A 22,186-nucleotide genomic window follows, 5' to 3' on the forward strand; every position below is an offset into this window, starting at 1 on the left:
GGGCATGCGGTGGAGTGAATCCTGGGGGATAGAGTGGATCCTGGTCATGATTAATTCTTGATTGAGGTTCCATACTGTCGGGGTTCTGCATGGGTCCTTTTCCTTTGACCCAAACTGACATCATCTCCATCATCCTATCCATTTGATCTTTCTGTTCAAGTGATTCCTCTCGAGATCTTACTATCAAATCCCTCGTTTCTTGCTGTGACTTAGCCAGTTGTTCTTGTAATTCCCTCTGGACTCTTTCCATCCTTTCGATTCTTTCATTGAACTCAGCCTCCATTGCTCTAGCTTGTCGACGCGTTTTATACAAATGGCGTGGTTCCAGATTTAAAGTGTTGCAACTGCGAATTATATGATTTTAACCTTAGCGAATAATTATGGGACATGTACATGCAATGAATGAATGCAAAAAGAGGCGTTGATTCCAATTCAATTTCATTAGAAGAACTTCACTAGAAAAAAATTTTCTTTACATAGAACAGATGATTACACATACGACTTCGCCCTAATGCCCAAAGTCTTAACTTTCCTAAGAAGCCAAGCTAAGCTTCGGCCTCGGTCTAATTTTGACTCGTAATTTAAGCTCAATATATCAGCCTGAACTGTCAAGGTTTGCAAGTGATCGGGTACCTCCCGAACCTGAGCTACAGCTCTACCCATGACATAGTCTCTATCTCTAATTTGGTTTCGAGAGTGGTGAAGCTGTTCTATATAATGGTCATTGTTTGTCCCAAGAAGTTCCACTCGAATTTTGCTATCTCGCAGTACGGTTTCGAGTTCTTCTATTTTCCCCTTCAACTCTTCGATCCTGCTCAAACTAGCCTTCAGCTTAATTACCGAATTATGGCTACGATGTTGCCGAAGTAATCTTTCCAATTCAGCTACCCGAGCTCGTAACTTCTCCTTTTCATTTTGGGTTTCTAACAAACTTTTCTTTAGAGTGTCCTCTCGTACTCGGGCATCTTGAAACATTTTCTCCCAATGGTCGGCTCTAGTCTTTTCCTCTTTAATCTCTTGATGCCATTGCTCCGACGTTTTACCTAATCCAGCAGTTCTTATCGACATACGAAGCTTCTTGTAATCAGTTTTCAGACTATCTAAATCTTCCTCGGCCTTGTTCTTTCCTTTCCTTAACTTCTCGGCCTCTAACTTGTGGATATCGACGTCTAATCCCAACTTCATTTTCTCTTCTTCTAGCTACTCTATCTTCTTCCCCAACTCCGAGTTCCTTTTCTCAAAATCTTGCTTAATGATTTCTAACTCGGACGGGATGACCCGTAAATGCTCCTCTATCGGTTGAGTGTTCCCTTGATTCTACCTAGGGATGTTGTCGTTGACTCTCCTACCCCACCACCATTCATACTCGGGGGTTGTCATCGGGCCTGTGGTGAATCCTTTCATTCTTCGAGTTTGGTTCTATGCATCTGATATCTCACGAACCCTCTTCTTATAATTGTTGTCTTTATAGGAGAACTTACATTATGCCAACCCTCGTGTCACCGGTACAAACTGCCTTGATCGGTATTGCCTTAACACCATCAGTGGAGCGTATCCAACGGCTCCCCATATTCCAGCTAAAGGGACCCAGTCAAAATCACTGTATCTATATAAGATCTCGTCAGGAATCAACCACGGAGTCCTCCATTCAGCGTCTTCGGCCCGTAAATTTTGGAGAATAATTATCCATTTCTCTTCTGAAATGTCGTCTCGCCTCGATATGGCCACTAATTCTCTCAATGGGGAATAATCCTTAGAGAATACCCGATAGGAGACCTTCTCCACCTTCCAAAAATAACTGTGGAACCAAGCCAAAAGAAGCTGTACGCAACCAATAAATCTTCCCTCGCCCGCTCTCCGGCATGCAATCAAGGATCGAAAAGTTTCTGCTAAGATTGCCGGGACGGGTGTGGTACCTTTATCAAGTCGATCGAATAAATCCGAGACAGCTTCATCTATGTGTCCTAGCGCCTTAGGAAAGATGATCAAACCGTAGAGACTTAAGGCAAAAACATCAGCCCTTTTCTTCGAATCCGGGTGCGCAAGAATCAAGTCCCTCAAATTCTTCCAAGGAATACACTTACTATCCTCTTTTTGCTTGATGCGAGCTGCAACCCATTGCTCGCTCATCCCCGTGATATTCATCAATTTTTTCAAAAAGGGAGAGACGTTGACAGGTCTTGAATAGGCCCTATCGGCCTGAATCTTCGAGCAATTAAGTAACGCCATGTATTCCTCCACCGTAGGTACTAAATCAACTCCTCTGAAAGTGAAGCAACTGTAAGCGGGGTTCCAAAATTGTGCGAGGGCCCGGAACAAGTACTTGTCCACCTTTACATCGAGCAAATAGGGTAGGTCGCTGTAGTTACAGTAAAAGAGTTGTTTGGCTTCGCCATTCCAACTATTCCATATATCCCTTAACTCTTGTAGGTCGTTCTGAGTTACATTAATGCGAGTGAAATCCCACAACTCCGACTCATATCCCTCAGTCAAACTATCTCTTTTCTCTTGTTGCGTTCTCTCGGACCACACTCGGACTGCCGCATTATCCTCCACTCTATCAAGAAATCCTTTTTCCATGCTAAACTCTTCTATTTAGTAACCGAATCGTAAATCAACACCCTTTTATAATGAGATGTCATGCAAAAACAATCAAAACATAGCAAGTTAGTATTATATACAAAGAATAGAATTCAAAACAAATAAGGAATAAATAAGCACCTAATCGGGCAACCACTAGGGTTTGGTGTGGTTCTTCCTAGGGTAAGCTTTTAGGGCTCATTACATGTGGTTCGGTTCTAAAGTAAAGGTACCTGAACTAGCAGATTCCTCGATCTTCACCCATTATAGGTTCATACAGACCGAGTTCGATTCAGGGGAATACATTTCCCTACGGCTATACGGAGATGAAAACCTCACGAAGACGCAGGTACGGATGTATCCCGAAAGCGATCCACTATCCTATACGGAGGTGAAGACCTCACGAAGGAGTAGTTTTTCACTTCCACTGAAGAGGGTGAAATTGACCGATAATGCAATGCGATATGCAAAGATACATCAAAGAATTAAACCACTTAAAGCAAACATATTATGAAGAAAGCTGCGAAAATAACAGACAACATGCAATGCAGTAAATTTAAAACCGATTTTCAATTTTTGACAAAAGACAAAAAATCATCAATTTAAGGCTCGACTCTCGAGCTCCCCAGCGGAGTCGCCAAGCTGTCGAAACCATTTTTTGAAGGATGGGGTCGACTTTGTTTGGAAACAAAAATTAAAACGAGAGTCGCCACCGATCTTTATTTGGTATGATCGGATCACCTTTGTTTTAATAAAACAATTTTAGTATACTAAAACGGCATTTCGGTCTACGAATTCCAAGAGAACAAATTCGGGAGTCGGTTACGTGCAAGGAAGGATTAGCGCCCCCGACACACCCAAAAATTGGTACTAAATTGATTAGTTAGTGTCTTAATGCTGAAAATCAAAATATTTAAAATAAATTTTGAAATACGATCCCTTTTTTATGAATGTTGAGTTTAAAAGTGCTTGAATTGCATCAAAACGATTGCTAAAGATTTCCTTGTCTCGAGACATCGGAGAATCACATCCCGTAAGTTAGGACACGATACCTTGAACTTCCGAGCACAAGTTTATCTTTAATTTTAATTGAAATTTCATGTGTTTTAAAACTCGAAAAGATATTTGGCTATTTAGAATCAATGAGAGAATCGAAACCCCGTAAGTTAGGGCACAATTCCTCGGTGTTCCAAAACGCGAAACATTGCCTTATTTTCAAAATTTCTTTTGTTTTAAATTTGGTCCTAAAAATTTTAATGAAATATTTAAGAGGTATATGTTAGAAACAAATCGCGATTAATAATCCAAATAATGAAACGAATATACACCATAAAAGTCATAATATCGAAATGTTTGGACGCGGTTGGGATGACAAGACTTTACAAATCAATATATGTTTTAAACATATGGGCCACTCGATGAATGGGTAAGCAGGTAAGCGTACATGGTATTGAGCATACACATTTCATGAGAGAAATAATATATAAATAACATAAATAATGAAAAGACAAATAAAACAATATGGTAAATGAATAAATAACAATAACAGGTAAAGTGTTGAACTTGAAACATAAAACATATAAGGGTATAATAAACGAACAAATAAGACAAAATATAATGAAAGTGCAGTCATCTAAAACCCAAACATAATTTAACCGATTTTGCAATGGAATTTGGAACAAAAGGAATATACATGTATATATATATAAAATTCAAAGTGGTGAAAAATGTAAAGAATTTTAAAGTAAATAACATAAAAATAATTTAAACCAAGTAATTCATATAAAACTCTAAAATAGAATATACACAAAGATTTAAAATAAATCATGCATATAAAAATTTAAAATAAATAATGTAAAAATAATCTTCCAAAATACATAACGATAAGAAGTATGTGAAAAATTTAATATAAGTAATATATGAAGTCTTAAGGTAAATAATGATAAAATGTTTGTAATAAATAATAACAGAATTTAAAATTGTTTACATATAAAATAGTATAACGAAAGAACATGTAAAAACTTAAAATATGCAAGATGGTTTATCATACATAATGTATAAGATATTTAGAATAAATGGGATGAAAAGAAAATTTTGAGACAAAACATTGTATGAAAACCATTTTAAAAAGTATGTGCATATATATATATATAATAATAATTTAGAGTACAAAGATACATATAAAATTTAAAATGAATACTACGTATGATGATTCGAAGAAATAACATATATGCAAAATTTTTAAAATTGATAATGATTTAGAATATATGATATATTCAAAATAATGCCAATAATAATAGTAATAATAATGTAGATAAGAAACAAGAAAATAAAATAATATAATATGACAAATTTAATATAAAATTGATTGATTTGATGACATAGTGGTGATACTAATGATAACACAATAATAATGACATAGAAAACAATGATATCAATAAAATAATAAGGACAAAAATAGCTCCAATATTAACAATAACGACAGTAATAGAATAACAACAATAACAAATAAAGAATAATAATGATTATAACTATAATGTAAAACAAGTGATATAAATAGTAACAACAATAATGATAAAATATAAGAAATAATAGAATAATGGCAATAATAATAAGTAGCAATAATAGAATTAATAATAAAATAAAGTTGATTAATTAATAAAAAATGGTTGATTAATTAAAAAAGGACTATATTGAATTTTGGAACACAAATTTGGGGCAAATTTGAAATAAAAAAAGAAGGGAGGACCACATTGAAATGCGCAAAGAAAGTAGAGGGATCCCATGCGCAAATAGACCATTTGGTCAAAATGCGCGGATCCTCTGTGGGCGTAGGTCGGGTCGCGTGTGGGAGGTCCAAAACGGTGTCGTTTTGGCACCTGGACGTCCCACTCCCAAACGGCGCCGTTTGCCTCTAGTATTTAAGTTAGTTTCTTTTCTTCATTTCAGTTCTCTTTAAAAAAAACTGAGGGCCTTTTGCCCTCTCTCCCTCTCCCTTTGCTTCAGTCGATCGGGCTATCTCACCGTCCACCGTATCGCCACTATTTTCGGTGCCCGGCGACGCGCGACCATGGGTATTTAAACTCCGCTTGGGAGCCCTTCGAAGGCCAAGCACCTCGACGTCCTTTGGGAGTGAAGAGAGAAACCCGTGGCCCTCTCCTTCGAACCCAATCGCCACGATGGAAAAGGTTCTCCGGCGACGCGTCCGTGGTTTCAGGTGAGGTTTCCTTATTTCTTTCCTTTTACTTTTGTCTATTTTCGTATATAAAAAAGAAAAATAAAAAAAAACAGAATAAATGAACTCAGATCTTAGAACGAAAGTGAAAATCAACCTTTTTGATTTCTTGCTACCCTTTGTTTATGTTTGTTTCGATCTCTAATATCTGTGTTACAAAATCTTTTTTTCTATCAAAAAAGAAGAACCCCCTTTTAAACACCCCCCTCTTCCTTTTTCAATCGGGTTCCTCCCAAGGCTTTATAGCTGATTTTGCTATTGTTTCTCTGCTATCTCCTTTGCTGTTTGCACATGGTTTTTGTCTTTTTGTGTCCTCTTTTCTTGCTTGTTTGCAGGCTTTGAGGGGTGTCAGACGCATGGAGGAGAGGGGCATGCGTGGGGCGTGCGACGGTGGTAATCCGCAAGGTGGCCAATGGTTGGCCTAGAGGTTCAGCAGCACACCTGGGGGCTGAGCTACAGCTGAAGGTTGATTGTTGAAAAATTTTAAGATAATTGGCTTAGGGTTTTGAATTGGGCTTGGGTATTGGGTTAATTTGTAATGGGTTTTTTTTTTTTTTTTTTTGTGTGTGTGTGTGTGTGTTTAGGCTGGTAATTGGGTTTTAATTGGGTATTAGGTTTATTTTTTATTGGACTGTTTTTGTTGTTTTTTTTGTGATTTGGGCTCGGGCAAATTAGTTTTATTATATCGGGCCCGGGCAAAATTGGGCCCGTACACCCATCCTCTCAAAACTATTTTTTTTCAGAATCCATCCTGTACAAATTAGTTTTTTCAGACCCCTAAACCTTAAAAAATAATGAAAACCCTAAGCTTAACACTTAAAAATAAAAATTTTGAACCTTAATTTTATAAACCCTAAACCCTAACATTTGCCCAAGCCTTAACCCTAAATAATTAAAAATGAAAAAAACCCTAAGTGGCATGGAAAAACACTGGAAAAGCACACCTACGTGGACACTTTTTACTAAAATGCTTCTATGTAAAGACGTTTTAACTGACATTAGGAAAAAAAGCGATGAGCTAGACGCGTTTTTCTGCGTTTCCCTTTTTTTGAAGAAATAGCTTTTAATTACTGTTATCTTTTTTTAATTTATTTAGTTCCTTTCAACCAAGAAAATGTTATAGTTCCCTTCAAAATTAAAGATGGTGTCGTTGATGTTGATTCCAACAAGACTCATTTTTTTTCCAACTAGACATCAGAACTAGTGCTTAAGGGCAGCCTTACCATGGTGAACGTTGAGGAAGAAGCTTGATTGGGATTGATAGGTGAAACGGTCTGTTTGATGAACTTGATGCTTAGGTGAAACAGTTTGTTTCATATACATCTTTCGTGTTAGTATAAACTTTTTATTTTAATCATAATATATTTTCATATTTGAAGCGACAATGGCACCCTTCATGTTGATGTGTCTATATAAAGATTGTTTAGAAAATAAACACAAAAATTATTTTATGATGGGTGTATATAAAGATTTATTTTATTATATTCTTATAATATCATTAGTTAGTTCAAATATTTTATTATGATTAAAATGTTTATGCTAATTTTAACACTATAAAATTTTCTCGTTAAATTCATATCCATTATAATATTATTTTTTGTTACATCATTATTAAGTGAGTATTTTTAGGCTTAATATATTATTAGTATCCAAGTTTTATATAATTTTTAATGTGGTGCATATGTTATTTGTTGGTCCAATCTAATAATTGTATTTGACAAAAGTTATAAATTTTATATATTTTTATATGTTTCTTCCGTTCTTAAAGAAGCTAATTGTTCAAGAGGACTGCCTTGCTGATGAGCGTCGAAACCACAAAAGAAAAATTCCTAAGATAAAATAACTCTAAACAGTAGTAAAGAGTAGTAGGGTCGAATCCAAAATGATTGAATTTTGTTGTCTCTAATTTCATTTTTTCTTGTAAACAAGATTTCTGTCATGGCAATAGTCGTGCCCACGGCTCAAAACGAACTTGTTGAAAAATAAATAAATAAAATAAATTAGGAGAGTTAAATAATGTTTAGAAATTAAATAAGAGAGATAACAAAAATAAATAATTATATTAATAAAAAATAAAATAAAATAAGAAAATGGATTTGAATTTTGTAAATAGAAATATAAAACCTTAGACTTAAACTCAGTGAATTTCGGTTCCGAATTGATTCTCAAAAATAGATTTTCTCTTCCAAACCATAAGTTGATTATAAAGATCAAGAACGTCGTAACCGCCAATTCTTCCTTTCGTAGTTGATTCCAATACGACCTGCAAATCAAACGTTACCTATTGTCTAACCGCGATACATGCGTTAGCAATTCAAGACCCCGACAACCTTATGTTTTGAAGAACCCAATTCTGATCAATAGCCTCAACCGCACGGGACCTCTAAATCCAATCATTATCTCCCTTGACGAAAATCTCACTAATATGACTCTGGTAAAATACACCAATTTATCTTTTTCTACTTACTTTTTATTTAAAATATCCAAATTTCGTTCCTTACAGAATTTAAATATAAAATTGTCAATTTAACAAAAATTATTTCAAAAATTAATTTATTTAAACAAGTAAAATATGCAAAATCAAATATGCTATCACTCTTGGAGAAGTTTTCACACTGACTATTGCAGGGGCGAAACCAGGGGGGCAGGCATGGGCCCCGGCCCCCCCTAAAATGGGAAATTTTCATTTAGGCCCTTTAAATTTTTTTAAAATTTTAAATTAGTAAAAGTAAAATTACACTTTGGCCCCCTTAAAATTATAAAAATTTAATTTAATCCTTTAAAAATTATAAATATATAGACTAGAAAAAATTAAAATTTCCTTCGGCCCCCCAAAAATTTTTTTCTGGCTTCGCCCCTAGACTATTGTCTTACTTACTGTATTCATATCTTCAGTTGGTCATGGATTTGTTTTTTTTCTTCTTAAAAAGATTCTTCTGTCTTACTCACATGTCAGGTCTACATAGTCTTGTAGTTGACTTGAATTTTTGTGTAGTCTCTAATGCTAATGCCTTCTTCATTGCCAGTTGGTTTTAACATTTCCAAGCCACATAGGAAGAACATGAACTAATTATTTTGCCAGTTGAAGGTGCCTATGTTCTCTATTCTAGGCATAGGATAAGGATATCAAGTAAACTTGAAAAGATGGTACCTCAACAATCTATTACAGTTCTTTTGCAGAAAACCAAAGCTTAAGAAATGATGAATGATCATCGTCAACGACAGCTTATGTAAAATTTTACAAATAAAAAGGAATTACCATTTCCAAGTGCCAAACATCCAACCTGTAAAATGGTCGGCTATGCACCCATGCTCATTAAGACAATAATCAATATTTTAATAAGAAAAACAGTCAACAAAATTAAGGATGACAACACAAATAAAACCAAAAACACCTAAATTATATTTAAAGCCAAAGAAATAAAATAAGTTTCCATTTTTACATCATAGAACGAAGCACAAAGTCTTACATAAAACCTAATTACTATTCACCGAAGAAAAAAACACTTTGTAGCAGCATAAGCACCCAACTTTATTCCAAACACCATCAAACTCCTGCGACCGCAGCTACCGTACCACCCGCCCGAGTGATCTGCAGATAAATACATTATTGAAAAAAATTATTATATGCTTCAGCAGGGTTGTTCTTGACATTTTTGGGTCCTCATGGGATCTTAACTTCATTAAAAGTTAGAAAAAAATTAGGTTTAAAAATTGAAAAACAATATTTTGACTCCATTACAGCTTTAGACCTTGGGCGGCTCTACCTCCAGACGACTGCAAGACCTATGCTTTAGTCTGTTGCCATGAATTTGTTAGGCAATACCAAAAAAGAAAAGTTTAATTTGTACCTTTTTCCTGACGCAATCTAAAAATGAAAGCCAGAAAGGGAAGAGAAACTAACCATACATATCAACCATTCGAATCTAGTGGTAAAGTAGCGTCGGTCTCCATAGAGATGGCATTAATATGATTTGGAGCGACAGTGGCAGAGGTAGCATGATAATTAGGAGAGACATTGACCACAAATGAAGGGAGATGATCTTCAGGGACAGTGGGAGCAGAGGTTGCAGCACGATGATTTGGAGCTACAGTGGCACGGTTTCTTCGTTTGATGTAATCAAACAAGAGCTTGGACAGAAAAAGAGAAAGGACATCGACAAGCTGGAACAATACCAGAATTGTGGCGTCACCCTCCATGTTAATTTTGCCGGAGAAACCCAACGAAGATCTTGATGATGAAGAATTCTTAGGAAATGCCATTTCTTTTCGGTGCTTATTAGGTTAAGAAGAAATAGGTGAATTCACTGAGAAAACTTGAGACGAAGGCTTCGATACTTTTTACTCGTAAACTGAGAAGTTTTTATAGGTAAAATTGTGCAAGGTTGAAGCACCAGAAAAAAAATGAAAATGGGTTCATATTTTGGTATGAGAAGGAAAAAAGAAACCCTTTTTTTTCATCCTCGGCATATTATGCACCCAGTATGACAAGGAAAAAAGAAACCCTTCTTTTTTCGTCCTCGGCATATTATGCACCCAGTATGACAGGGAGAAAAGAAACCCTTCTTTTTCTGTTCTTTTCTTATCTAGTCATTATTAATTCAGATCTTGGTAGCCATAACCATGTTTTGCCTTTAAAAGATGAAAATTGAAAATGATTTCTGGGATCATTTTAATATAGTTTTCTTTTTTCTAATAAATTGTTGAGTCCCGATCACAAAATATTTTAACAACAGTGTTCTAAAAAGAATATAAATAAAAATTAGTTTAAAAAACATTTTACTTTTTTCCTAACAGCTTTAAAAACATAATTCTATGATTTTATTTATGTAAAAAACGCCCCATATTTATTTGAGAAAATAGTTTTAAGTAAATATACATTAATTAAAATATTAGAAAAAGCTAGCATGTTTAGAAAATAATGAATTATTAGAAAAACCCTAATTATTGAAAATGTCACATTTTTATGTGTAACCAAAGTTTACATAAGCTGTATACTTGTATCAGTTTAGCACGCTTACAGTATTCAACTTATCTATACCATTGGTAGCAAAATTGTGCTGGATAAAGGGCTAAATGGTTCCATCAAAATAGTTATGGGATATAAGTGTATGACTACATTCTATCCCTTTCTTTGGTGATATGAGCTCGCCCAGAAAGGACACAAAATCTATTTCCAACAGTTTTTTAAAGAGAATATAAATAAAAATTATTATAAAATAATGTGTTTTAAATGAATCATGACAAATTAGGGTGTTTTAACTTCGGTTAAAATCGAATTAACTAATTGAATCAATTTTTTTTGGTTAATCGGCCTGTGGTAAAATTTAGTTCGGTCGGAGGTTGATTAATAATTTTTTGGAATTTTAGTTATCGTTAATTAAGTTCAAAATCATATATTAACCAAACTTAATAATTAATATTATGTATTAATTTCAAGACTTATGTAGTGTTTCAAGACATAAAATTTTGATTATCTTTCAAGACAAAAACATATAGATTAATTTCAAGACATAAAATGATTTCTGAAAAATGACTTATCTTTCTAGAAAAGTTAATATTTTCGGTGTTTGGATGAATCTTTATAAAATATTTTCCGTTACTTGGTAGATTTCTTGAAAATATTTTAGGAAACATTTGAGAATTTATTACTTTTTATTGTTTAATTGAGTTTATTTTATATCTATTAAATTTATATTTTACATTATTTTTATATATATTGTAATGATTTATTTATAAATAAATAAATAAATCAAATTAAATATATAATAATATTATATTATTAAGCTAGAATATTAACAATTAAAATTAAAAACAATCAAAGCGAATAGATAATTACTAATTGTGTTATGAAAAAACAAAATTAAATAATAATAATAATTAATTTTCAAACCACAATTAATACTATAAATTAATAATATTATCAAGTACATAATTAAAATAATATTTTCCTAAATAAGTATTATTACATCACATAATTAGTTAGTTCTATCTTTTTGAAAAATAGATTCTCACGGTTGAATGGTACATTTCCTTCCACTAGCTGCGGACTTTTTACTTTATTAAGAAAATGAACAGGAGCAGAAATGGGGGTAAGCTGGATCAACTCCATGATTATTGTTTTTTTTTAAGAAATAATTTTAAAGGTTAACAACTATTAGCATAAATATATTAATTATAGTTTTTTATTATTTTTATTTTATTTATTGAATTACATTAACTGTATATATTTATTTGTAAAGGATTGTGTGAGATAGGATACCATGCAAATAATATCTTATTTCAATTATTTACTTAAAATTTGATGAAATATGTGTGTTTGGATGGACGATTAGGTGCGGTGTGATACGTTTAGTTTACTTTTTCTCTCACACTACAGTATATATCGCTACAATATCTAATCTCACCGCCACCACTGTTTTTATGATAACAACAGGTAAAAGTACTGTCCATCCAAACTAACCACAGATAATCTTAAAGAGAATGCTACTTGCCTGTAGCGACGTAAAAATTTTAGCTTTCGGCCGCTAATTGTGGCGATTAGAAAAATTGAAAACCTGAAGTTTGAGTTTAAAATAAAGAGGGAGTCGCCACCGATCCTTTTTCTTAGGTGTGATCGGATACCTATTAGATTCATTTTTTTAAAACAAAAGGGAGGCTGAATTTAGGTCTACGTTAAAAGCCAGAGAAAAATTAGGGTTCGGGAGTCCGTTACGCGCGAGGAAGGTATTAGCACCCTCGCGACGCCCAAAAATCGGTATCTCATAAACACATGTTGTCTTAATTTTCAAAAATACGAGTTTAATGTAAAATTTAATTGTAATCCGATTCGAAAGACGAAAACTTTCAATTTTTGATTTCCTTTTTTTTTTGAGAAGGGTATACAGATTAAACACGACCCGACAAATTCCACTCAACATAGCAATGGAACCGTCGACTTGGTATTAAACCGATATGTTGCCTTTGATTATCGAAATTAATTTAGAAACAAGAACGTGATTTTTAAAACGTGTAGGACATAATGAATACAGAAATAAATAAACAAATGAAAGGACTAGGTATACATATTGAAGCAAATGACAAACATAACAAAAATATTAAAACAATAACCGTGCATGCAAGACTAAATGTAATAATAATATTGAATACGAGAAAACAATGAATATATATACGTGATATTAAGAATATATACATAATATATTTTGCACACACATATATAAGTAATAATAATGTTGGAAATGTACTACATATATTATTTGAGCTAGTAGTGATAAAATAAATAATTAATAATATTGAGTATATACATAGTAATAAATAATTAAAATATATATATATATGTATACATAATTTCAATGTTCAAAACATATTAATATTAGTAGTAATAATATTACATAAAGATGTACTTATATATATACATAAGAGATATATACCTATAGAATAAAATACATAAATAACACAATATTTAATATATACATAATACGAAAATAGTAATGTACGTAGTATAAATATAGAATACACATAATATATACATATAACAAAACACACACTCAGTATATTACAATAGTAATAGTATTGAGACACAAAGAGAACAATATGATATAATTAAAACACCATATACAATAAAAGTAATAAAATAATGGGAATAAACCTACCTATAAGAGTATATATATATATTTAAGCATACATATAATAATAACAATATTAATAATAAGTATAATAATAGTATTGAAATATGAAAACAAGTAGAGCATTAAAACACTAAAATAAAATAACTAGAAAAAACTAAATATGAATACATACATACATACGCATACAATAAGAGTATATGCCAATATATATAGTAACAACGATAATAATAATAATAATAACAATACTAATTATAAAAATAACAAGGACATTTAATAAATATATGAAAATAAACGGAAAAGGACTGAAATTAAAATAAAAACGGTTATGGGGCCAATTTAAAAAGGAAATAAAGAGGAGGAACTTAATTACAACACGCGCATAACTAGGAGGGTCAAAAGCACAATAAATCCAGATGCTAAACGCATGCAGCATGGGGACCGAATGAAATCGAGGCAAAACAATGGGCGAATTTAAAATATAAAAAACTTGATTATAAACGTTGAAAAGCGGAGGGGCCAATCGCAAATAGCCCTCCTTTAAAAACACGCGGATCCTCGGTTGGACGGGTCGGGTCGACCCGACCCGCATCAAAACAGCGTCGTTTTACGCTTTAGGGGGGGGTCCAAAACGGTGCGTTTTGGACCCCTATATAAGCCAAATTTTTGTTTTTTTTCATTTGAAACAGAAGAAAGAAAAAAAAAAAGAAAAGGAGGAGAGAAAGAGGAACGGGAAAGAAGAAAGGGAGGGGGAGCTCGGCTATGGGGGCGGTCATTGGACGTCACGGAGGTCTTCATGGCCACCGCACGCGGTGGCCGGAAAGGTAAAAATTTGACTTTTTTTTTATATTTTTATAATATTGTATATATATATATGTATGAATGTATTAGAGTCTAGAAAAAAAAGCCAATAAAAAGAAAAAATGATTCGGTAATATGAAAGAGAATAGGTTTTTTTCACCTTTTTCCTTGATCTGGGTTTTGATAATATTAATACTGATCTATTGTTGTTCCTAAAAGCTGATGTGTGTGTTCTCTGCTTTTTGTTTTTAAACTATCGAAAACATCAGGAAAGAAAGAAAAAAAAAGCCCTTTTACAGTGTTTCATTCGGCTTTTTATAGCCTATTTTGTTACACTTTGTTATTATTTTTTGCTATTCTTGCTTCTGCTTTGCTTGTCTGTTGTTTTTGCAGGGCATGGAGGACCAGACGCGTGCGTGGAGGCATGTGACGGTATGGGACTGTTGTAGTGGGGGTATGAGGCTGTTGTAGTGGGGTATGGGGTTGCTTCATGGTTGCGGTACAAGTGGGGAGGCAAGTGGAATGCTGAGTTTAGGTTATTGGGCTGGGGTAGTTGGGCTTCGGGTTTAGTTGTTTAGGCTTAGTTTAGGATGAGATGGGTATGGGTTTTGAGTAGGTTTAGTTATTGGGTTTTGGGGGTGGCCCAAAATTGGCCTGTACATTGCCTCAACTGGCGCAGATAATGGTTCAACTTCAATTTCCTTATGAATTTGCCAACTTTCAGCATTGGGTTAGATTACCATATATGCCATGTTTAGGGAGTGCAAATATTTGGGGAAAAAATGGCTTTTATGATGGGCAAGTGGCATTGTTCATATAAGAAAAAATAGGCTGCCATTATGAGTTCAATAAACTGTTGGTTCTCTTTTAATTTTGAAACTGGATTATAAGAGTTGGCTATGCTGTGAGTTGACAGGTCTTTTGACCCCTACAAACGGGGGTTTATATGTTAGGAGGCCGAAGAGTTATGTATTCCAAAATCCAGACCATCAGGTTGGTTCTTTTCCTTGGGAAATACTCTTTCATAAAATTATATATGTTTTGGATTCTGTTATTTTCCTTTTGTTATAATGCCTTTCTAAAGTTTTTGCACTGATTATTGTCTGATTTATTATATTCATAGCTTCAGTTGGTCATGGATTTCTTTTTAAAAAAAATTTTTCTCTGATATTTCCTGACTTGCACGTCAGGTGTACTTCGTCAACCTTTTCCACTTCAGCTCTGTAGCGACGTAAAAATTTCACTTTCGCTTTCGGTCGCTAATTGTGGCGATTTATTGAAAATTGGAAAACTGAAGTTTGATTTTAAAATAAAGAGGGGAGTCGCCACCGATCCTTTTTATAGGTGTGATCAGACACCTATTAGATTCCTTTTTAAAACAAAAAGAAGGCCGAGTTTAGGTCTACGTTAAAAGTCAGAGAAGAATTAGGTTCGGGAGTCGGTTACGCGCGAGGAAGGTATTAGCACCCTCGCGACGCCCAAAATTGGTATCTTATAAACATGTGTTGTCTTGATTTTCAAAAATACGAGTTCAATATAAGATTTGATCGTGATCCGATTGAAAAGACGAGAACTTTCAATTTTTGATTTTCGAGAAGGACATACTATTTTAACACGAGTCGACTGATATTCACCCAACATAGCGAATAGCGACATGATACGAAATGGGCGAGCAACAGAAAAATAAAGGTTAGAAATACATCAAGGTATATAAACAACACATCAATTAAGAATAATGACAATGCATGCGATATATTAAACCTAATAATAGTATCAAACACGAAATAAAAACTATGAACGTATAATATTAAGAACTCGTACGTAAAATAATATATATATATACACGAATAAAATAGTGTTAGAAGTATATACTATAATAAAAATGTAGCACCCCAAACCCGGCCCAGACGTTATGGCCGGATCCGACATGCCACATCGAAGCGTTCAAAACATTTTATATTGTTGATCCAGAAAAACCTCCTTAGTGTTTTAAAAGATAACTTCATTATAGGTTAAAGTGAATGGAAGCTGTGCACCAGGTAGGAAACCAGAAAAGAGGAGGTGAGTCTATCGGACTACTTAAGTACCAAGCTCCCTTCGGATCCAATCCTAGACATGCACACCACCATTTCACACCTTAACGTCATGTATATTTCTAGGAAACCGATTTGATTAAGTCATTTTTAGGAAAAGTGATTAATTTTGGAAAATACTTTCATTTGGAAGCTTTGCTTGTTGTCGTGTTATTTTGAAATCAATTGTTGTTTTTTTTTTTAAACGCGCCTAAAACTATCCAATTTCAACAGTTAAAATAAGTAATACCTATCCTAGTAATACATATTAAAACCATCAAAATAATTAAGTGGCCTTCTTACATTTAAAACCCAAACCTCAACGTAAATAATAGGATGTCCAGTTCACCAGAGAAAAGCAAACTTTGAGCGGTGGCCACTCAATTCCCTCACGACTCCAAGCCCACTATGGTTGGGGATTTCTGCGTGGATGAAAATAAAAGGGTGAGTTTGGGAAACTCAGTGTGTAAGGAAAACCCATTCAAAGCCCAAGTCAGCTCAAGCTTATTGGGCCTAAGCCCATTCAAGTAACAGTGGTACTGGACCAGAGCCCTTTTCAGATTACAATAAACTGGGCCTTAGCCCCTTATTCAGATAAAAGTATGGCCCATAGGCCCATTTCAAAATACATGCAACATCAATAACATATGCAAGCCCATTTAGGGAGACTACTCAACCCACCAACCACTACACTCCACCCGTACCAGCCCTACACTCCATGTGAGGAATAGTTCAACCCACCCAGCCTAACACTCCACAATTGCGCCTTTTTGCTCGATTATCGAAGAATTGAGGCAAAGCCTCCAGTACGTGGACAAGCCACTTTCAGTACTTCCTCCGTCAATATCCCAATCCCATGCATCAGATAATAACAACATGGCATGCAGTAAATAACAACAGTCAAACATGCATTTAGGTCAATTTAACCCTAGGGGTATTTCGGTAATTTATCTACTAGGGGTAAAACTATAAATTTTCCACTTTTAAAGGTATTTCAGTAATTTATCTATTTTAGGGTTTTTCATGCATATTCCTACTTTTCACGTACTAACAGAATCACGTATCGAGGGTTCTTACCTAATTGGGCCCGTTGGCCCATCATTCCAATTTTGGCCCATTAAGCCCAAAAATATCGAGGGCACAGAAATCATGCACTTTGCAATCCAAATTTTGTAGCTTACCAAAAACATTAATCGATTTACCCCACGAGCATTCGCACACTCGCAAATCTACAAAATACCGGTTTTCGACATTTCGGCTTTTCGACTTTTGCCGATCTAGACTAAGAAAGAGGGTGTTAGTTACACATCTGTTTGCGACGATATGCTGACGAGATCCACACACGAACTGCCTACAATTGGATTACTAACACGTTAATCTAACTATTCAAATACGAACTACATATTAACCCCTTACAATATTCGGCTAATCACACCTACAGATCAGAGTAAGCTTAAAAGAAATCAATAAGCAACTCATTAACAAATTTGTCAATGTTTACCACATAATCATAATTTCACTGCAAGCTGTCTTCCTGAGCAACAGACACTAAATCATTTATAACTGGAGCTACGAAACTCCAAATCAAGTGCCGTTAATTTTCCCTGAAAATAGACTCATATATCTTCTATCCATAAAATTTTCAGATTTTTTTTTTTGGCCAATCAATACCAGATTTTTCTTAAAGTTTCCCATGTTTCACTGTTTGACTAATCTGACCACTCTTCATTACGAATCAAATTTCTCATTGTACAGAATTCAAAATATGTTCTTGTTTATTTCATTTGAAACTAGACTCAATAAGCTTTAATTACATAGTTTATTCAGCTTCTAATTCATCTCCCACAATTTATGGTGATTTTCCAAAGTCACGTTACTGCTGCTGTCCCAAGAAGATTTATTACCAAATCACTCTTTCACACCTAACTTGCATGCTTGTTTGTAGCACCCCAAACCCGGCCCAGAAGTTATGGCCGGATCCGGCATGCCACATCAAAACGTAAAAAAAAAAATTTTCCATTCTAAGTCCAGAAAATCGTACTTGATGTTCAAAAGATTAATTCATTAAGGGTTAAAGTGAATGGAAGCTGTGCACCAGGTAGGAAACCGGAAAAGAGGTGGTGAGTCCATCGGACTGCTTAAGTACCAAGCTCCCTTCGGATCCAATCCTAGACATGCATACCGCCATTGCCACACCTTAACGTCATGGATATTTCTAGAAAACCAATTTGATTAAGTCATTTTTAGAAAAAGTGATTAATTTTGGAAAATGCTTTCATTGCGGAAGCTTTGCTTGTTGTCGTGTTATTTTGAAATCAACTGTTGTTTTTGAAAACGCGCCCTAAAGCTATCCAATTTCAATAGTTAAAATAAGTATTACCTATCTTAGTAATACATATTAAAACCATCAAAAATAATTAAGCGGCCTTATTACATTTAAAAACCCAAAACTTCAAACGTAAATAAAAGGATGTCCAATTCACCAGAAGAAAAATCAAACTTTCAGAACGGGTGGCCACTCCGAATTCCCTCACAGCTCCAAGCCCACTATGGTTGGGGATTTCCTGCGTGGATGAAAATAAAAGGGGTGAGTTTGGGGAAAACTCAGTGTGTAAGGAAACCCCATTCAAAGTCCAAGTCAGCTCAAGCCCATTGGGCCTAAGCCCATTCAAGTAACAGTGATACTGGGCCAGAGCCCTTTTCAGATTACAATAAACTGGGCCTTAACCCCTTATTCAGATAACAATATGGCCCATAGGCCCATTTCAAAATACATGCAACATCAATAAACATATGCAAGCCCATTTGGGTAACAGTGGTACTGGGCCAGAGCCCTTTTCAGATTATAATAAACTGGGCCTTAGCCCCTTATTCAGATAACAGTATGACCCATAGGCCCATTTCAAAATACATGTAACATCAGTAAACATATGCAAGCCCATTTGGGAGACTACTCAATCCACCAACCACTACACTCCACCCGTACCAGCCATACACTCCATGTGGGAATAGCTCAACCCACCCATTAACACTTCACGAGCTTGCGACTTTCTTTTCGATTATCAATAAATTGAGGCAAAGCCTCCAAGACGTGGACAAGCCACTTTCAAGACTTCCTCCGTCAATATCCCGGTCCCATGCATCGATAATAACAACATGGCATGCAGTAAATAACAACGATCAAGCATGCATTTAGGTCAATTTAACCCTAGGGGTATTTGGTAATTTATCTCCTAGGGGTAAAACGTAAATTTTTCACTTTTAAAGGTATTTCAGTAATTTATCTATTTTAGGGTTTTTCATGCATATTCTTACTTTTCACGTACTAACAGAATCACGTACCGAGGTTCTTACCGAATTGGGCCCGTTGGCCCATCATTCCAATTTTGGCCCATTAAGCCCAAAAATATCGAGGGCACAGAAATCATGCACTTTACAGTCCAAATTTTGCAGCTTACCAAAAACATTAATCGATTTATCTCACGAGCATTCGCACACTCGCAAATCTACAAAATACCAGTTTTCGGCATTTCGGCTTTTCGACTTTTGCCGATCCAGACTAAGAAAGAGGGTGTTAGTTACACACCTGTTTGCGACGATATCTTGTGAGATCCACACACACGAACTGCCTACAATTGGATTACTAACACGTTAATCTAACTATTCAAACACGAACTACATATTAACCTCTTACAATATTCGGCCAACCACACCTACAGATCATAGTAAGCTTATAAAAAATCAATAAGCAACTCATTAACAAATTTTTGTCAATGTTTACCACATAATCATAATTTCACTGCTAGCTGTCTTTCTGAACAACAGTCACTAAATCATTTATAACTAGAGCTACGAAACTCCAAATCAAGTACCGTTAATTTTCCTGAAAATAGACTCATATATCTTCTATCCATAAAATTTTCAGAATTTTGGTATGGCCAATCAATACCAGATTTTTCTTAAATTTTCCCATGTTTCACTGTTTGACTAATCTGACCACTCTTCATTACGAATCAAATTTCTCATTGTACAGAATTCAAAATATGTTCTTGTTTATTCCATTTGAAACTAGACTCAACAAGCTTTAATTACATAATTTATTCACCTTCTAACTCATCTCCCACAATTTATGGTGATTTTCCAAAGTCACGTTACTGCTGCTGTCCCAAGCAGATTTATTACCAAATCACTCTTTCACACATAACTTGCATGCATGTTATTTAAACATGTATATCACCAATCAATCATCACATATCTATGATTTTACTTAAGTATAATCTCCATTTCATCATTTTAAAGCACAACATGTTAGCTGATTTTTCCCTTTAACATCTAAGGCACATGCATGCTTATTTGTTTGGCTCAACTTCACATATCTTCCATTTTTCATCAAAAGAACATGAAACAACAACCATTTCCTTCATTTTAATTCATGACCAAATGCTCACAACACAACTAAAAATCAAAATATACTTCAAGAGTTAAGGTAGAATCAAGAAGAACTCATGAACCTCAAAATAGAAGCAAGGTACCAAGAACTTACCTTCAATTTTCCTCCTCCTAATGACCGAATACTCAAGAGCTTTCTCCTCTCCTTTCTCTTCTCTAACTTTCAGCTATGATGAACAAAGATGGACAAAACTTTGTTCTTTTCACCCCTTTTTCTTTTAATAAAACTTCATATTTCATCCATTTAATTCTTTAATACAAAAGACATAAAATTCTTATCATGAAACATTTACCTAACACATTATCATGAAACATTTACCTAACCCATTATCATGAAACATTTACCTAACACATTATCATGAAACATTTACCTAACCTATTATCAATTTGTATCAATTTGTACCATAAATTATGGATATCAAGTGTACATTTTGTCTATATTCAACATGATGGCTGGCCACTTCATGTAAAATGGGAGGTTTGTCATGCAAATCCTCCTATTTTGCACTCCTATTTATTTGGCCATTTCAATTTAGCCTATAGCATTTTCAAACATTTTCACATAGGTCCTATTTCATAATTTCACCCTCTTTTTCTTATGGAACAAAAATTAACTAAAATTGTCGGGTTCTATCTTAAGTTTGGGCTTTCTAGAGGCCCACTAACATAATTAAAACTATGCCAACATTCACAGGATTCCCGAAAATTGGGGCGTTACATTGTTATTTAAACATGTATATCACTAATCAATCATTACATATCTATGATTTTACTTAAGTATAATCTCCATTTCATCATTTTAAAGCACAACATGTTAGCCAATTTTTCCCCTTAGCATCTAAGGCACATGCATGCTTATTTGTTTGGCTTAACTTCACCTAACTTCCATTTTTCATCAAAAGAACATGAAACAACAACCATTTCCTTCATTTTAATTCATGACCAAATGTTCACAACACAACTAAAAACCAAAATATGCTTCAAGAGTTAAGGTAGAATCAAGAAGAACTCATGGACATCAAGATAGAAGCAAACTACCATGAACTTACCTTTAATTTTCTTCCCCAAGTGACTGAACATTCAAGAGCTTTCTCCTCTCCTTTCTCTTCTCTAACTTTAGGCTATGATGAACAAAGATGGACAAAACTTTGTTCTTTTCACCCCTTTTTCTTTTAATAAAATTTCATATTTCATCCATTTAATTCTTTAATACAAAAGACATGAAATTCTAATCATGGAACATTTACCTAACCCATTATCATGGAACATTTACCTAACCCATTATCATGAAACATTTACCTAACCCATTATCATGGAACATTTACCTAACCCATTATCAATTTGTATCAATTTGTACCATAAATTATGGATATCAAGTGCACATTTTGTCTACAACAACATGATGGCTGGCCACTTCATGTAAA

General features: G+C 34.3%; 1 protein-coding gene and 3 long non-coding RNA genes across 4 annotated transcripts; 1 reads left to right on the forward strand and 3 right to left on the reverse strand.

The window, feature by feature from the left end:
* Positions 1-1,482: 1,482 nt before the first annotated feature.
* On the reverse strand, positions 1,483-2,580 carry LOC108458729 (uncharacterized). The gene has a single exon (XM_017758129.1). The coding sequence runs from the start codon at positions 2,578-2,580 to the stop codon at positions 1,483-1,485; it is 1,098 nt and encodes a 365-aa protein (XP_017613618.1).
* Positions 2,581-5,537: 2,957 nt separating this feature from the next.
* Positions 5,538-6,560, forward strand: LOC128291791 (uncharacterized). The gene is made up of 2 exons (XR_008281682.1): positions 5,538-5,797; positions 6,151-6,560. It is a non-coding gene; the product is annotated as an uncharacterized LOC128291791 (long non-coding RNA).
* A 2,491-nt stretch (positions 6,561-9,051) lies between these two features.
* LOC128291789 (uncharacterized) lies at positions 9,052-10,417 on the reverse strand. Its single transcript, XR_008281680.1, has 2 exons — positions 9,720-10,417; positions 9,052-9,407 (listed from the first exon to the last, which is right to left on the reverse strand). It is a non-coding gene; the product is annotated as an uncharacterized LOC128291789 (long non-coding RNA).
* Positions 10,418-18,635: 8,218 nt separating this feature from the next.
* Positions 18,636-21,044, reverse strand: LOC128291790 (uncharacterized). The gene is made up of 2 exons (XR_008281681.1): positions 20,857-21,044; positions 18,636-18,877 (listed from the first exon to the last, which is right to left on the reverse strand). It is a non-coding gene; the product is annotated as an uncharacterized LOC128291790 (long non-coding RNA).
* Between the last annotated feature and the right edge of the window lie 1,142 nt (positions 21,045-22,186).

This window comes from Gossypium arboreum, chromosome 4 (assembly GCF_025698485.1).
Source record: "Gossypium arboreum isolate Shixiya-1 chromosome 4, ASM2569848v2, whole genome shotgun sequence".
Taxonomy (NCBI): Eukaryota; Viridiplantae; Streptophyta; class Magnoliopsida; order Malvales; family Malvaceae; genus Gossypium; species Gossypium arboreum.